We start from the raw sequence: 17,613 nt of genomic DNA, 5'->3' as shown, positions 1-17,613 counted from the left end.
GATCATCATACCTGAAGTACCTACTGCATAGGGTTATGTTGTATTTCATGTGTCCAACTCATTTGCTAGGTGTTAAGCTTTGTGATCGTAGAGCGTATGTATTTATAATCTTGATAATTTTTGCTGGGATCCAGTAAAATGCTTTGCACGTGGTGTTTAATAAATGCTTTAAATGGAATTGACTGGAAAAAGTTTCGCCTGAAGGGGTCACCTTTTTGAACATCTTGGAATTGGTATTGAAGAGAAAACTTACAGTGGCTTCTTGGATCTTTAGACCCTCACTTTCTGATGACTCACTATGCCCTATGTCTTTCCAAAATGCCTGCCTCCTCTGTGTGCCAGGCACTGTGCCAAGCCCTTGGGATACAAAAAGAGACAAAATACAGCCCCTGCCTCCACAGAGCTCATGGTCAAATGGGGGAGACACGTGCAGACAAGCTATAAACAGGAAAAATAGGAAGTAATTAGCAGAGACAGGCACTACAGTTAGCAAGAGTTAAAGCACTAGGTGGTGCATGGGTAGAGTGTCGGGCCAGAAGTCAGGAAGACTCATCTTCCTGACCCTAGGCAAGTCACTTAACTCTGCCTTAGTTCCTCATCTGTAAAATGAGAAGGAAATAGCAAACCACTCCATTATCTTTGCCAAGAAAACCCCAAATAGGGTTAGACGTGACTGAAAATGACTGAACAACAGCAAAAAAGCATGACATATAAATGCTATCCATTGTCATTGAAGATGCAATCGCTTTTATCTGTAGCCAATGGAAAAAGGCTTCTCCCGAGCACATGGTCAGCCGACTGCCACCAGTTACCTGGTGTTTCCCAGTCATTTCTCTTACAGAACGTCATGTTTTTCATGGACGCCGTCTTCTCATCATCTTCCATGTGGAGAGTTTGCATCAGCTGAGCAAGCTGGCGGGGTCTGTGCATGCACCGTACGAACTCCCATGTTTGGCACTTAAAGCTCCTCATCACTTGGCCTCTTCCTATTTTTCAGTCCTCTTACACAATATTATGGTGTTGCCATAGGAGCCTACTTTCTTAGACCCATCCCTAAGCCATCCCCTTCAATTCAACACAAGGTAAGTAGAAGGTGAGGATGTGGACGTTGAATGTAATCAAGGGTCAGGGACTGGTAGAATGTGAGTGACATCAGGACATGGGAATTCGAGAGTAGAGCAACTGTAGAATTCCGCTGGTTAAGTAAAAGGTCAAAATTGGAAAGAGGAAAGTGAAACCAGAGCAAGGGTGATGGCCTTGGAGAATACAATGGATGGATTTTAAGTCGTGGTGAAGGGGAAGAATAGGTTCAGGAAGAGTCAGAGTCCTAGTAAACATTAAGCACCTACTATGTGTCAGGTACTGTGCTAAGTGCTAGAGATATAAATATAAGAAAAGAAGGATAGTCCCTGCCCTCAAAGAGCTTCCAATTTAATGGGGAGGAAGACAACACGGAGAAGAAAGATGAGAAGGGGAAGGGGAATGTACTTGGCATGGAGAAGCCAAAATGAGGACAGCCAGATGGGAGAGTGTGAGGTGTCTGAAGAGACCTGTCCTATCAAGTACCAGGTCTTGTTGGATCTTGGAAGATGATGAGATCTCCCAGTGATGAATTTAGGGCTATAGAGGCGTGGTGGAGAAGACAGGTTGGAAATGAGTACAGCTGGTGGGGCATGAGGAGCTTTGCAGAGTTAAAGGCATAAGACATCGTTAGAGACAGAATGACAAGAGGTTATGATCAGAGAAATTCTGGAATTCATCATGGAATTTCTTCACTAAAGAAAATGTCTACCTATGCCCTTGATCTTATTACTTGCCAACTAGGAAGCAAAAATAGATGCGTATTTCAGGAAACAGACCAAAGACCTGGCATGGAGACATGGTATAGTACATGATAAATTCATTCATTCAAAATAAGTTTGAGAGTAGAAAGGGAAGCTGAAAATAAAAGGGGCATTAATAGTGTTACATGGGGGGGTAGTAGGAGTGTCAAAGAAAGGATGGGGTGGCTGCTTAGGGTAGATGAGACGACAGTAACTGATGATGGGGACAGGGGTACAGCAGATCAGTTCCAATTTGGGTTGGTGAAGAAGGCTGAGGAATTTCTTTGGACAGCACAAGACAGGACGAGACAGCCCCCAAGAAGCCCAGGTAGACATGAAGTGAGGCCAAGATAAGAAAAGGGAGAGTCAGAAAGCACCCACCTGCTCTCCAGTATGGAAGGAGGTAGCAAATGTGAAGGCTGCTTTATAGTCAGGGAGCTCTGATTCTTGATTATAGGAGAGAGCCTGCATGGACTGGAGAGCAGCCCCTGTTGTCCTGGTTTTCTAAACAGGCAAGAGAACAGAGTTTGCAAACTCTGGACCAACCACTCTGACTTCTACTATCTGGCAAAATTCTAGAACATTATTAAAAGGATGGTGTATGAGTATTTAGAAAGGGAAGCAGTGATCACACAGAGCCCCGTGGCTTCAGCAGGAACAGATCATGCCTCATTTCCTTTTTTGGACAGGATTTCTAAGCTAATAGATCAGGGGGATGCTTTCTGAATAGATCATCCTTCTTTATTAAGAGGCTAGATGGACTGTCTGTGTTTTTCAGTGCTTCCACATGGCTGCCTAGTGTGTGGCCAGCCTGTGAAGTGGGAGTCAGCTCTCCCTCAGCTCACAGCAGCTCGCTCTTCATTACATTGAATTTATTCAGCATCTCAGAGCTTATGGCGGGTGCCTCCTTGAGCTTCAGGATAGGCCCATGGACCTCATCACAAAGCTCCTGGCCCAAGATGGACTCTACCTTTTCCTGCCACTCTCTTAGCCAGGGCCGGTTCTCAAAGACATTGTAATCAGCACTGATGGCCTGTGGACATACAAAGCAAAACAGGGTCAAGCATAGGGATGTGCAGCTGCTTGAGAATTTGGGGCAGGTCTCAGTTCTGCTGTCATCTCATGGCTTTAGCTGGGTCCAGGGAGCCAAGAAAGGGGACATCTTCCAGAAACTTACCACGTTGCCTGTCCCTGTACCCATGCCACCATCTAACTCTGCTGGTCAGCTAGCTCAGCTCATCATCTCCCCCCATCCCAAACTCTCCCTTATTTCTAACTTCCCAGTTCCTGTCAGGGGCACCCTTGTCCCATCCTCTCAGTCCCTCAGGATCACAGGCTATGTGTCATCTTTGACTCTCTAATCTCTGTCAACCCCTATGCCCAATTACGTCTACTTTCACACCATCTCTGTCTGTGCTCTTTTCTCTTCTCTGACCACCCTGGTGCAGGTCCTATTGCCTCACACCTGGACTACTAAAGCAGCTTCTGTCTCTGCATTCCAGTCTATTTCTACACAGCTGTCAAACTGACTTCCCTAAAGTGCAAGCCTACCTACATCCACCCCTTCCCCCTGCAGCAAATGCTAGTGGTCCCCTATGACCACCAAGATCAAAGTCCTTCCTAACCTTCCCCTTGCTACCTCTCCAGTCTTCTTGTTAGCTTGGCTTGCTGCTTCTCACATGGATACTCCAGCCCTGATCTCTGTCCTGGCAATCCACATATGGAACACTCTCCCTTAGAATCCCTAAGTGGAGATGAGGCCTCCAGAGCTGGGCCTGGAGTCTTGGAAGCCCTGAGTCCAAATCCAGCCTCAGGTACTTCCTAGGGAGGTAACTCTGGGCAAATCACTTCACTTGTTTGCCTCAGTTTCCTCAGTGTTGTTGTGAGGATCCAATGAGATCATATTTATAAAGGGCTTGGCATAGCACCTGGTACATTGTAGGTGCTAGAAACTGAGGGGATGCCTGTCAGTTGGGAAACAGCTGAACAAGCTGTGTCATGTGAATGTGATGAAATGTCACTGTGCTGTAAGAAATGGTGATTTCTGAAAAATGTGGGCAGACTCATGTGAACTGATGCAAAGTGAAATGAGCAGAACCAGGAGAACACTGTACACAGTAACAGCAACATTGTAGCAATGATCAACTGGGAATGACTTACCTGCTGTGGTCAAAATGTGATCCAAGACAGTTCCATAGGACACATGATGAAAAATGCTCTCACCTCCAGAGAGAGAAAACTGATGACATCTGAGTGCAGATCGAAGCACAATTTTTTCCACTTTCTTTATATTTATTGCTTTTTGTGCATTTTTTGGGCAACACAGCTAATGTGGAAATATGTTTTGCATGACTTCATATGTATAATTGACATATTGTTTTCTCAATGGGTGAGGGAAGGGGTGAGAGGGAGGGAGAGAATTTGGAACTCAATATTTTAAAAAACAATGCTTAAAATAAATAAAAAGAATTAAAGGAAAAAAATTAAAGCATAAAAAATAGAATCATCGATTTAGGGCTAAAAAAGACCCCTGCTCCAATGGCCTCATTCCACACATGAGAAAAATGAAGTCTTCCCCGACGTCACTAGGGTAGTGAGTGGCTGAGCTGGGCTTCTAACTCCAGGCCCTCAACATCTAGGGGCCTACAAGAAACGAGACCAGGACCTACCTGCCCCACGGAGCTCATGCTGTAGTGTGAACACTAGAAATGTAACTCTCTTCTGTTCATCTGCCACATTTCCAGGAATTCCTCTCTTAGAGAGTCATTCCTTTGGCTTCATAAACTCATACATGTAGAGCTAGAAGAGCCAATGTTTTACAAATAGAGAAACTGAGGCTTGAGGAAATGAAATGTCTTACCCAAGTTCCTGTAGTAAATGACCCAGCTGAACACACTCAGTAATCCAGTGACACTAGCGTCATGGCTATTCCTCACATGAGATATTGCATCTCCTGACTCTGGCATTTTCATGGGCTATCCCCTGTGCCTGGAATTCTTTCTCTCTTCTCCCCTTTCTGGTTTCCTTCAAATCTCTGCTAATATCCCACCTTCAGCAAGAAGCCTCTTCCAATCCCCATACTCCCCCCAACTCCAAATGCTAGGGCTTTCCCTCTGTTGGCTTTTCCTACTTATCCTATTGATAGCCCCCTTTAGTCTGTGAGCTCCTTGAGGGCAGGACTCATGTTTTTATCCCTGGAGCTTAGCAGAAGGCTTGGCATGTCATGGGCAAGTAATCGATGTTGGTTAACTTGACTGAACTCAGGTGGAGTGAGGCTCAGCTAGCACCCCAAAGGATGGCCCTTTCCACTGGTCTCAGTGTGAGCCTCACCCTGTCTTACCCATGCTTTAGACCTTAGTGTGCATAAGTGCATCAGGCTGTTTTTCAGAGGGCTGACTTGAAGGAATGGGCATTTGAATGGGAAGGGAAGAGTGAAGAAGGAAGGACTGATTGATTAAGTGCCTGCTGTGTGTCTCATTTGATTCTCACAACAATCCTGGGAGGCTTTTGTTATCTCAATATCACATTTGAGGCAGCTGAGGCAGACCCGGGGTCAGCCAGTGAGGAATGGTCTGAGGCTGGATCTGAATCCGGGTCTTCCTGCTTCCATGCCCAGCACCCGGGCCCTTTCTTTGCCTCCGGCTCATGCCAGGCCCTTGGCCCTGCGTACCTGCACCACGTCCTCCAGGGCCATCAGATCAGCCAGGGAGATCCTGTCCCCCGTCAGGAAGGGCTTGTCCCTCAGGAACTTGTCCTTCAGCAGGTCCAGACTATGGTTCAGGTCTTTCGTGGCCTCCTCCAGGTTCTCGTGGGGCACGCTGTGTCTGAAGAAGTGTGGGATCATCATCTGAATGACAGAGAGGCAGAGGTTTGGTGCACTCGCAGGCAAAGAAGGCAGTACTGCTCTGAAGGGAAAGGTGGGATCTGCCTTCTGCGGGCTCCCAGCCTGGACCGGGGGACTCAGCAAGGCAGTGGCTCTAAGTGTGCCTTGCTCCCCCATGGCCACGGGGCTGTGCGTGGGGGAGGGCCAGTCGGGAGTCGTGGAAGAGCCAATGGCAGCTTAGGGAAGATCAGGTCCTGGAGGACCCAAGCCGCAAGATGAACAGTAGCGCAGTCGGATCCAGATCCCAGCCTGCTGATCTTCCTTATGCCCAGGCTTCTCCACCCTCCCTCACAACCTGCCTGCTCTATTCTAGGGGGGAATGGGGTCCGAGGCTTCCCTGAGTTGCCCCGCACTCGCTGTCAAGGCTCTTCCTCACATGTATCCTCTGGGGCTCCCCAGTCGGCTGTGGCTGGGTTGATCAGGGACCACAGGCTTGCTTGTTAACATCCACACACATTGGTTTATTAAGCACGTGCCATGTGCAGAGCACTGAACTGAGACTATCTCTGCCCTCACTGAGCAGTAAAGATGCAAAAGGGGGGAGACAGAGTTAGAAGGCACTAATGCGGGGCAAAGAGCTGAGGGAAATCTGGGAGGTCTTCCTGAAGGAAGTGCCCTTTGAGTTCTACGATTAGGAAAAGGAGAGTTCTCATCCTTCACCCTGACCACACATCATCTGGAGCAGGACGTGCCTGGTCAGGGCAGACACCGGTCAAGTGTTAGGAAGGGCCTTTAGCCCCTGACACATAAGGATCAGTTGGAGGAGTCAGGGGAGTGCGGCTGGGAGGGGAGAGGGCAGGGAAAGCAAGAGAGCTGCCTAGAGGCATTCAAAGGGCTGTCACCTAGAAAAGGGGTTACAGGGGTCTGCTTGGCCCCAGAGGGCAGGATCAGGGTGGGTGGGGGCAGCTGTAAGAAGGGAAAGGTGCCTAAAAATGAGAGCTGGCCTACCTAGTGTGGGAAAGGCTCCCCTGAGAGAAGTGTGTGTGTGCGTGTATGTGTCTGTGAGTGTTTGTGAGTTTGTGTGTCTGTGTGTGTGCATGTGTGTGTCTATATCAGTGTATCGGTGTTTATGTGAGGAAGTTTGTATGTGTTTGTGCACATGCATGTGTGGGTATGTTTGCATGTGTCTGTGCATGTGTGCATGCATGTGCATGTGTACACACATGTGCACTGTGCACGTGTAGCTCCGCTTCCCCGGAAGTCTTCCAGCAGATGCCTGAGAGCCAGGCTTGCTGCTCAGCCATGGTCTAGACCAGGCATCTCCTGAAGTTCCTTGATTCTTGACTTCTGTCAGTCAATGAGTTCACAGTGGACAAGTGCTTATTAGGTGCTGGCTGTATACCAGGCACTGGGCTAAGTCCTGGGAACCCAGAGGAGTGGCAGCCCCTGCTCTCACAGAGCTCCCAGCTGCCAACACCATATACAAACACCTATGAGATAACCTGTAGCTATTCAGAGAGAAGACAGTCCCAACGAGGAGGGTCTGGGAAAGCTCTGACAGGAGGAAGCTGGGGATGCCAGGAAGTTCTAAATGATGTTGTTACATGGGGGGGGGGGCGCAGGGGCTGTTCAGCCCAGATTCCCTGTGTAATAGCTACTGACTGATGGATCAAGGTGGGGGTGGGGTGGGGTGGGAGCCTCTGGGCAGTCCAGGGCAGTGTCAGGCCAGGCTGCCTGGGTACCTGGGAGCATCCTCTTCATCTGCATCAAAACCAATGGTGTTGCCTTGGAGGGTAAGCATTTGGGATGGTTGTGGGGTATCCATCCCCTACCCCAGACTCATCCTACCCCCAAATCTTTGAAGCAAGTCAGGGATTTGAAGAGGTGGAAGTGAGGAGGGAGAGTGTTACAGATGTGGGGGATGGTTAAAGCAAAAGCCTGGAGGTGGGAGATGGAGCATCGAGGCTGAAGAAGAGCATGCATCGCATCGTGCACGGTGGGATGTGAGTGCAAGAAGGCTGGAATGGTGGCGAAGGGGGAGGCTGTGAAGAGCGTTTAGTGCCGATTAGAGGGAGACGGTGCATTTCCTGTCCTGGAGGTCCTCCCACAGAGGGTCAGGGGACTCAGCAAGGGACCCGACAACAAGGTCCCCAGACCCCTTCCATCTCTGCTGGAGAAGTCAGACAGTGAGTAGCATGTGTGCTAGGCTTTAAAGATGGATAGGAACTTAACAGATGAAGAGAAGGCAGAAGATAATTCCAGGAGGATGGGACATCCTGGAGGAAGGCCTGCAGATGCGGCAATGTGGGCAGACAGGTTTCCAGTTTGGCTGGAAGGGGAGCAGTAGTAAAGAGGGGGTAGCTCAGGCTGTGGAGGTCCTCAGATGTAGAGAGGCCAAATACAGAGTCGGACTCAAACGGGAGAACAGAAGGAGCCCCTAAAGATTTGGGGACAGGAAAGTGTGGGACCAGATCTGCACGGTCATCTGCCGTGGGGATGGAGAATGGTCTGGAGGTGGGAGAGGAGAGTCCAGAAGAGTCATAAACGAGGCACCTGATTGATGGATTGTGGTAGGTGCAGAGAGGAAGGGGTGGGACTGAAATGGGTAGAGAGGCAGGGGCAGCTCTTGAAAACCAATAGACAATGAGAGGGGAGGGAGGCAGCAGTCACAGATCACCCAAAGTTATGGACAAGGGGGAGTGGGTGAGAGGCAGCCCAGATTGAGTCAGGGATAGAGAAGAGTCACTCCTGATCATGCTTTTGAGCACCTGATGGCCCCTTCCGGGAATGCCCTCTTGGGGCCCTTTCAAGGCCATCTGCAAAAGCATCCTTCCTCTTTTTCCCCTTTGGAATGTCCATTCCCTCTGGGAACCTCCCATGATGCTCTGCTTGCACCACTCTGATGCCCTCATCCCAGGCTCCGAAGTCCTCGATTTACCCTCTCTAGACTGAGCTTTGTCAAGACCTCTGTGCTCTCTGCCTCCCTATGAACTTGTTCTGTGTTCTGCGTGAAGTGGACACTCAGTAAAGGTGCCTTGAGTTGAACTGAATTAGGCAAATTGAGCTATGCAGAGTCGAAGATGTTGAGAGCTACTTGTCTAACTCACGCCCCAAAGGCGGGGCCCTCTGCCTTCTGCTGAAGACTTCCTGGGGGAGGAGCCCGCCGCCTGAAGGCCTTCCTGACCTTGAGCCTTTGGTCTTTTAGCCACTTTCAACCACAGCTCCTAGCGCTGCCTTCTAGGGCGAGGAAGAATTAGGCGGGTGCCGTGTGACTGCGGTTCATGTGCTCTCCTCTAGGGACCATTGTTCCCCTTCAGCCTTCTCTTCTCCAGACTGGACACCCCCAGCCCCTTCTATGGGAAGCCTACGGGAAGCCTTCCCCTTTATTCTGGTGCTTTCCCTCTGTTAACTATTTCCTGTTTGTCCTCTAGACATCTTGTTTGTACATTTTTTTTTGGCTTGTTGTCTTCTCCATTTAAACTCTAAGCTCTTTGAGGGTAGGGACTACCTTTTGCCTCTTTTTGTATCCCCAGCACATAGCATAGTGCCTGGTACATAATAGGCACTTTTGACCTCAGTTAATGGAGACTTGGTGGGATCTGACTCACTTGAAGAATATGGCAACATTAGAGCATACCTTCCTCAAAGGGAACAGATGAACTAGGAGGGAGGCAGGCTCCTACAGGGACATTCCTGACACCTTCATGTTCTCTACAAACCTTGCTCTTGGCTCCCACCTCCTTCCTGGAATGTGCCTTCCACCATGTTTTTGAAGGGCTACCTCACTCTTTCTCCTGAGCCCTACTGAAATGTTACTCCTTCATGAAGCCTTTCCTGATCTCCCCTTCCCCCAGACCACTATCGAACATTCTCTTCCTCCTCAAATGTGCCTAGAACAAGGGTAACTCTCTTGGGCCTCTCCCAATGCTGCCATATATCCTCCTGAGAAGTGCATGGCTCATCTTCTCCCCATAGATTGTTGGATCCTTGAGAGCAAGTCCTGGGTCATTTTTTTTTTATCTTGGTATCTCCATTAACTAATAACAAAAGTTTCCACAATATAGGTGCTTAATAGACATTTATTGGATCAAAGTGGAGCTGGCTGGGGCCAACCTCCACCCAACTCAGAAATTTGACTTCCCGGAAGAGGTCAATTAGCACCTACTTAAATACCTTCAGTGATGGGCAACTCATTCATCCCTCTCCTGCCAACCAACCAATGAATCAATAGGCATCTACTAGCACTTACTCTGTGCCAGGCACTGTGCTAAATGTTGGGAAATAAGGACAAGAAAAAGATGCAGTCCTTGCCCTCAGGGGGCTTGCATTCTAAGGACTCTGTCTGAGCTTGTCCAGGGCTGTTTGGGGATAATAGATAAGATAAAATCATGAAGTGGAAGCCAGAAGCAGGAGGCTGTTACTGGGCTTGTGGTTCTGAGTGTCCCTGCTGCATCCACCTTCATCCACAAGACTTTGGTGCAATGCTTTTTCATGTTCAGGTGTTGCCAGGCAAGGTACTCATCCACGAGGGCACAGCCCTTAGCATCATCCGGGTACCAGTGGTCTGGGGTCTTGAATCGTCGGCACAGGTAAAGCATGATGGCTACACTGTGGGAAGGAGGAAGCCAGAGTGGCTGCTTCAGGGCACTTTCTCCATTCTCACTTCCCCTCAGGGCCCCCACCTGTTCCCTGGATCTAAAGGCTTGAGCAGATAGCCCCTTGCCCCTCTAGCCCTCACTTGCTTAGGTCAGAAGGGGCCAAAGTGGAGTCAAGGCCATGATCCCAACCCAGGAGCCAGCTTCCCAAGACAGATACCTCCTTCCTGACTAGGACTCCATCCTGGGGTTTCTGAAAAACCAGGAGCTTCCTACTCCTTCCTCCTGCCATCCTCAGGGGGCAGAGGACAAGAGGGGAAAAGCCCTGGCAAGGGTTTCAGGAGACCTGAGCTTTTCATCTGAGGTCCCCAAATTTCAGAGTCCCCAAATCAGAAAGTTGGAAAGAACTACAGTAGCCACTTACAGTAGCCCCCACCCCCAAGGAGTCCTCCCAAGTGTACTCGCTGTCATCCTATGAAGACATCCAATCAGGAGGACCTGCCACCTCCTGAGGTGGCCCCTTCACCTTGGAGACAGTGCTGATCAGTAGGGAAGGTTTTAGCTAACAATAGGCATCTCTAGAAGAGCAGCAGTGTCCTGTCATTGGAAGAGCCAGCGCTGGACTGGGAGGCAGAAAGACCTCAGATCAGATTCTAGCTTTGGTGACAGCTGTGTGGCTATGGACTCCTCATTGAACCTCCCTATTTTCTCATCTGTAAAAGTGGGATAATAGTACGTGTAGGAACTTTTCTCTCAGGGATGTGGGGAACACAGAAGAGAATCATGAAAAGCACTTTTCAAAACCTAAAGCACCATATAAAGATCAATTGTTAATATTATCTGATGTTCTGTGACCCAGCTGAAGACTTCCTTCCCTCTTTCTCTCCCTCCCTCCCTTCCTTCCTTCTTGCCTTCCTTCCCTTTCCACTCCTCCCTCTTTTCTTCCTTCTCAAGCCTTCTTTAGCTCTGACAGTCCCCACTAGGCTCTCTGTTACATGCACTCTACATAGCTCTTATTGTCTGCATTTCTCATGTGGACAGAGCACATACTGCTCTCTAATATTGGTTAACTTGTCATGTTCCATTGATAATTTGGAGAGGCCAGAGGAGGGTAAACAGAAAGGTAACAGGCCACAAGACCATGTCCCAGGGGGATCAGTTGAAAGAATTGGGAGAGTTTGGGTTGGAGAAGAGAAGGGGGGCCAGGAGCTAACTCCCTTCAGTAAAGAAGGGATTTGCCTTCTTCTTCTGGGGCCCCAAGGTCTGAACCAGGAGAGGCAGGAGGTTCCAGAGTGGCCAGCTTCATCTCCCTGCCAGTGAATGCTTCCTGACAATGTGTGCTGTCTCAGAACGGAATGGCTTTGCCTTGAGAAGTGGTGGCTCACCCATTGCTGGAGATTTTAAAAGAAAAACTGGGTGACCAGATTCTGAATATGGGATAGGAGGGTTTTCTCTTCAGGTATACATGGGACTAGATGCCTTGCAGGTCCCTCCAAAGCTGGTGTTCTGTGATGTGTGAGAGTCTTGTCCCCTTTATTAGACTGGAAGATCTTTGAAGGCAGGGACTGTATCTTATATTTCTATAGACTTATAACTTTGCACCTGAATTTGAACTTTGTTGGCATTTAGTAAAAAACTGTCCAGTTAAATTAGAGATAGGGGACACAGGATCTTAGAGCTGGAAGAGCCTTAGAGTTTACCTAATCCAACCCCACTTTCATTTTATAGATGAGGAAGCTGAGTCCAGAGAGGATGAGCAAGCCGCCCAAGGTCACACAGTAATCTGGCACTTTGCTCCTTCCTATCTGCCTAGCCAGAGCCTCTCTCTAGAGCCCTGTCTGCCCTGAGCCACACCTGAGCTCAAGGGTGGGTGGCACAAGCCTGGAGAAGACCCATTCCCTGTCTTCGGTGAGCTCATGGTCCACAGGGTCAGATACATTCCCATTTACAAAGTGCTGTCCCCTTGGAATGCATGTTTCCTGTCCTGTTTACACTTCAGATGTCATATACACACAGTAGTTTCTATTTCCTCCATCAGACCGGGAGCTCCTGGAGGGTGTGACTATGACTATGTTTGCCTTTGTATTCCTAGTGTTTGATATAGTGCCTAGCACACAGCAGGTGCGTAAGAAATGCTAGTTAACATATTGACTGACTATAAGGTCTACTGACTGCTTTGGGAGCTCAGAGGAGGAGGTGAGCCAGTCTGTGAGTAGAAGGATTTGTCCACCACGTCATTTCAGAGGACTTCTGATGAAACATGCTGTCACCTTCTGATAGAGAGATGACAGACTTGAGTGTGGATTGAGGCATTACTTTGTATAGACATGACCAATGTGGGAATTTGTTGTGTTTGACCACACATGTGTGAAACAGGGATTTTGTTTTTCTTGATTTCTCAGGGGTGGTGTGTGGGAGAGAAGGGAAGGAGAAAAGGTAGCATCTTAATGAACAAATGCAGAGTGACTATGGAGTCCAGCTTGAAGACTTCTGGGGTAGGGGGGAGCCCACCACCTTTGGAGGAGGCCCATTCCACTCTGGGACAACTCTCACAGTTAAGAAGCCATCCCTGACCCCCAGATTTAGTGGGCTTCTCCTCACTGCTCCTGGCGCTGCCTTCCAGGACCAAGTTGGTCTGATTCCTGATCTACAGGAAAGCTTGGAGAGGGTTCTCATGCCCCCTCTAAGTCATGTCTTCCTCAGACTCCCATGACCATTCCTTCTGGCAGGGACCAGAGCATGGCAGCCAGGCCGGTACAGGAGCAGCAGCAGCAGCTGCCTCCAATGCCAGGCTTTCCTGGCCTGGGGTTACCTTTCTCCCAAGACGAAGTCTTCATCCTTCATGACTGGCACCTTCATTAGCGGGCTTATCTGGACAAACTCTTTACTGTGGTGCTCAGCTGAGAAAGAGGAGGCAATACAGGGTCCTGAATAGGAGGGGAACTGGAACCAGCCCAGACCTGCCTCTCCCACAATGTCCAGGCCTTGCCTTTCCCCAGAGCTTCCACAGGGGAAGGCCAGGCTTGGAGGGTTGGGGGTAGACAGGCCTTCAAGGAAAGTCCCTATGTGAGCACACATTTTTCAATGCAATGGAAAGGACAGAAGTCCTGCAAGCAGACTTGGGTGTGAATTCTAGGGCCAGCAGTTAATTGGGGTGATTGTGGTCAAGTCACTTCCTTTCTCTGACTCCAAATTTCCTCATCTTCTGATTGGGAATCAGACACTTAGACAACTCACCTTGAAGCCTTGGTGTGAGAGAAAACTCTTTGCAGACTCTGGGGTACCACATGTTTGGTTGGCTTGGAGTCAGGAGAAACCTGGGTTCCTATCCTGGCTCTGACACTTACTCCTATATCACCTTGGCCAAGGTGAGGATTTCCCCTGTGCCTCGGTTTCCTCATGTGTAAAAAGGGACTAATAAGACCCTCAAAGGGCAGTTGTTCATTCACAAGCACTCATTAACTGCTTCTTTTGGGACAGGCACTGTGCTGGGCACTGGGAACATGCAGACCAAAATGGAAATGGTCCCTACCTTCAAGGAGCAGACATTCCGTTAGGAGGATCACGTGTTCACAGACTTAAAAAATAAAGCCTGTATGACACACACACACACACATCAAGATGGAGGGCACTAAGCAGCTGGGGGCTGAGCCCTGAATTTTTACGGTTCTGAGAGGCAGAGAAGAGGAAGGAGAGTGTTCAAGGCCTGGGGGACAGCCTGGGGAGACAGGAGATGAAGCTCTGCATATGTAAAGGGGACTTTGGCATATGCCCATGTCATCTAACCTAACTTGGAGCTGCTCTGTCACACAGATGGCAGCTGCATATTCAGAACTGAATCTTTAAGAACCGCCATCCCGGGACATGTATTCTCTTTCCAGCAGCATCCTGGAGGGTGAGGGCTCCCTGAGAGCTGGGTGCCATAAAGGGACTGAGTAGGGGGAAGGGCTACTTTCCCTTCCTCCCTTCTTCTCTGCCTTATGGCCCAGAGCATCAGGCTGAGGATTGTGTTTTGGCTTGTCCTTTGTGATTCTAGATACAGACATCAGAATTCCTACTGGACTTGGGGAGCCAGGGAGACCTTGGAGACAGGATCTCAGTCTAAATGGTGGAGTCAGTCAGTCCCAGGGCACTTGGGACTTGGAACTTGGGACTGTGGTCCATAGAAACTGAGCTAAAATGTGAACCTAAAGTCCTCCTCTCTCCAGAGACTGAGGCCAGGTGGCAATTATGTCCCTCCCCCAGGCATTGGTGAAGAGGATGTTTATATATTTCTTCTTGCTCTCATCTTTGAAGTAGATATTCCTTTGTAAAAGCTAATCAACTGTTACTGGTGAAATGGAACATTAGCACAGGGGACCCTGGAAATTGGAACACAGTTTCTCCAATTGCAAATGGGAGCTAGAGCCATGACAGCCTAGCCTCTCTTCCCAAATCCCTTAAGGTTATTGGAGAACCATAGGGGAGGGGAGAAATGGAACCCACCTAACCTCCGGCAGTGGGGGCCAGAGGAAATCTTAAAGTGTCAGTGAGTTCATTATTCTGTTTGAGAGGTTCTTTCTTCCCTCTCCTTTTGTCAGGGAATCCACATGAGACATGTCACGTAAAGAGTGAGATGCCAGGTTGGCACCTTCTCAGAGGTGCAGCTTCCTCTCCTGAACTCTCTGTGACAGCTAATGGTACACCTCAGACACCTATGGTTACCATTGTTCCATCTTGGGCTCCGTGAGGTCTTTAGGGAGAGGCTGAGGCCTCAGTTGGACTGATGGGAAAGTAGAACCCGGAGCCGAAGGCTGAGAGCCTCACTCATCTTCTGGAATGGCTAGGGAGTCCTGCCACTCCTTTTCTCTGGTTATTTATTTTGCATTTACATTAATCAATCAATTAAATATTTATTAAGCTCAGTGCCTTGGCTGTGCTAAGCACTGGAGCAACAGAGACTGGCCCCCTCCTCAAAAAAAAAAAAGATTAAGACAGGCCCTCAAGGAGCTTAGGCAGAGCCTGTCACATCATAGATGCTTAATAAATGTTTGTTGAATTACAAAGAATCCTTTGGTATTCCAGCCTGAAATTTCTCAGAAATGCAGGGGAATGGTGGTGAGGAGTGTCCAGAGACTTCTGGGGAGGAGAGAGAAAACCTGAACTTTCTAGCTGAGGAGGTGTTCCCTTTGGGGACATCAGAGACTGAAGGCCAAGTCCTGTGGGGCTTGGGGGAGAAGAGGAAGTATGAGGTTAATAGGGGTGTAGAATGACAGCATAATACTGCACACTGCTTTCTCCTTCATTCCCCCCTTTATAGATGTGGAGTACAAGGACCTGGGTTCAAATCTAGGCTCTTGTATGACTTGTAAGGCGATTTTCTTAAACTCTTCTGATCAGTTTCCTTATCAGTGAAATGAAGTCATTGGGCTAAGTGGCCTCAGAGAGACCTTCTAACCAGAAGGCTCTGATCCTTCACCAAGCCCTTAAGCTGCCTGGAAAATTTTAGTTTTGTTCAGTGGAATTTTAAACTGGTCCTTTCCCCAACTAGACTCTCTGCTGGGCCCTCCTATTATGGGTCCTCTCCGAATTCTAGACTAGTCCCCTCCATTGTGGGTTCTAGGATGAAGGACCCCTTCCTCTTGTAAGCTCTACCCCTGTTCCTCGCCATTGCTGGTCCTAGGATGGCCTTTCTCCGCTGATGGGTTCTAGACTGATTCCGAACTCCAGGTCCTGGCAGTGCCTCCCAACCCCTATTCACCCCATCCCACCCCCTTAGACTATCCCTACTCGGCCAGCTGGTTCTAGACCAGGTGCTCCCTGGGCTCTCCGGGGCTCTGACCTTTCATCAAGTCCACAGGTATCATGTCGAAGGAGATGACGTGCAGCTTGGCGAAGATGTAGAGCGAGCGGCAGGAGGAGGAGTACAGATTCAGGTACAAGTTAAGGACCATGGCGAGAGCTTGAGCTGAGCCTAGGGCTGGGCGATCGGAGTTCAGCGCTTGGCTTTGCCCAGACAAGGGCTCAGAATGGAGAGGGGCACGCTCCGTCACCGAGCAGGCGCCCCTTTGGAGGGCTGACGATCCCTCCCCTGCCCGCCCGTCCACTCCCTCTCCCCTCTCCAGTCTGCTCTCCCTCCTCTGTTCCGGAGTAAGAGTCACAAATTCTCGGAGTTGGGTGGAACCTCAGAAAAGAGCTAAGTTCCTGCTATACGCCAGGCCAAGGAAAACGAAAACAAAGGGGGCCCTCAAAAAGCTGCCATTTTACTGTAGCGGCACGTAGCCGTAAAGACAGTGATTGGCAGGAGGAAAGGAGCCCCAAAGCGGTCTGAGCCCTGGGATGCAAAAAGCCAGACCCAAGCCTTGAGAAGGAGGACGAAGTGTGGCTCGTTTCTTTTGGAGTTTGGGAAAAAGAGAAGCACGGAGCAGTATCTTCACTGATGGAGAGGAGGGGTTTGGGAAGGCAAGACACAAACACGCCTTTTTACTTGGTCTAGTACATTACCACTTGTTCACTTTATATTTTTGTGTGTATCTGCTGTGTCCCTCCTTAGAACATCAGCTCGGTGCTGCAAGGAGGGATTGTTTGGTTCATTTTGCCCTGATCCCACCGCCTAGCACGTAGTAGAAGCCAACGAATCCTGGTGGAGGGGGAGATTCTGGCCTGTCTTCTTTCTATGATGTCATCAAATGGGATGGGAAGGAGGTGACACCTAGGTGTGCTAAGCGGGAGAGAGCTGAAGTCTCCTGCCTTCAGAGCCACCCCAGTCACTTCACCCTGTCCTCATATGACGTGCTCCAGGCTCCCTTATATCCTTTGTATGCTCACCGGTTTAGCCGTACTTATCCGAATACGGGGTGTCCAGAACTGAAAGCAGTACTCAACTGTAGAGGTGTGGAAAAACTTACAAAGACAGCAGGCAAAGCCGTGGGCAAAGCTGGAGATACCAAGGTAAACTTCAAACGTATAGTGGATAAAAGCTTCATTACTACTTGTGAATTTCTTTATGTCTTGTATCTTTTTTTTAATTCAACTTCACAAAGTCACTTATCCCAAATGACCGCAGCTTCTTGTCACGCAAAGCACTCACCTTAGTATAATAAAATGCATGTCTGGATTCCTTAAAAAAAGACAACCAAAACAAAACAAAACTTAGCTGTAAAAGGTCACATCATAAATAAATTAGAACAAGGAAGAAATTAGCTTTGAGATAAATGGTTGGGGAAGAGTTCATGACCAAATAAGGGACAGAGAATATTATAGAAGAAAAAAATTGCTTACATAAAATTAAAAAGGTTTTGCAAACAAATCAGTGTAGTGAAAATTGGAGGCAAAATAGTTAAGCTGGAGAAAAATCTTTGCAGAAAGTTTTTCTGACAAAGGTCTCCCTTCC

The 17,613-nt window shown here is 48.8% G+C and overlaps 1 protein-coding gene across 1 annotated transcript; it reads right to left on the bottom strand.

Moving 5' to 3' along the window:
* Positions 1-2,664: 2,664 nt before the first annotated feature.
* On the bottom strand, positions 2,665-17,149 carry LOC110202536 (glutathione S-transferase theta-1-like). Its single transcript, XM_020978751.2, has 5 exons — positions 16,063-17,149; positions 13,054-13,141; positions 10,104-10,254; positions 5,494-5,670; positions 2,665-2,856 (listed from the first exon to the last, which is right to left on the bottom strand). Exons 1-5 carry the CDS (start codon positions 16,172-16,174, stop codon positions 2,665-2,667), a joined length of 720 nt encoding a protein of 239 aa, XP_020834410.1. The 5' UTR covers positions 16,175-17,149.
* Between the last annotated feature and the right edge of the window lie 464 nt (positions 17,150-17,613).

The sequence above is a fragment of the Phascolarctos cinereus genome, unplaced genomic scaffold (genome assembly GCF_003287225.1).
Source record: "Phascolarctos cinereus isolate Bilbo 61053 unplaced genomic scaffold, phaCin_HiC Scaffold_4;HRSCAF=312, whole genome shotgun sequence".
NCBI lineage: Eukaryota > Metazoa > Chordata > Mammalia > Diprotodontia > Phascolarctidae > Phascolarctos > Phascolarctos cinereus.
Note: the sequence above shows the minus strand (reverse complement) of the source record. Positions and strands in the feature narration are given on the sequence as shown.

Excerpts from the sequence above, each read along its gene's own strand:
- LOC110202536 (XM_020978751.2), bottom strand. The coding sequence starts at position 16,174 with ATGGTCCTTAACTTGTACCTGAATCTGTACTCCTCCTCCTGCCGCTCG. Across the intron at positions 13,142-16,062 it reads ACCTGTGGACTTGATGAAAG|CTGAGCACCACAGTAAAGAG; the intron begins GTCAGAGCCCCG and ends CCTCTTTCTCAG. Across the intron at positions 2,857-5,493 it reads CCCTGGAGGACGTGGTGCAG|GCCATCAGTGCTGATTACAA; the intron begins GTACGCAGGGCC and ends GTATGTCCACAG.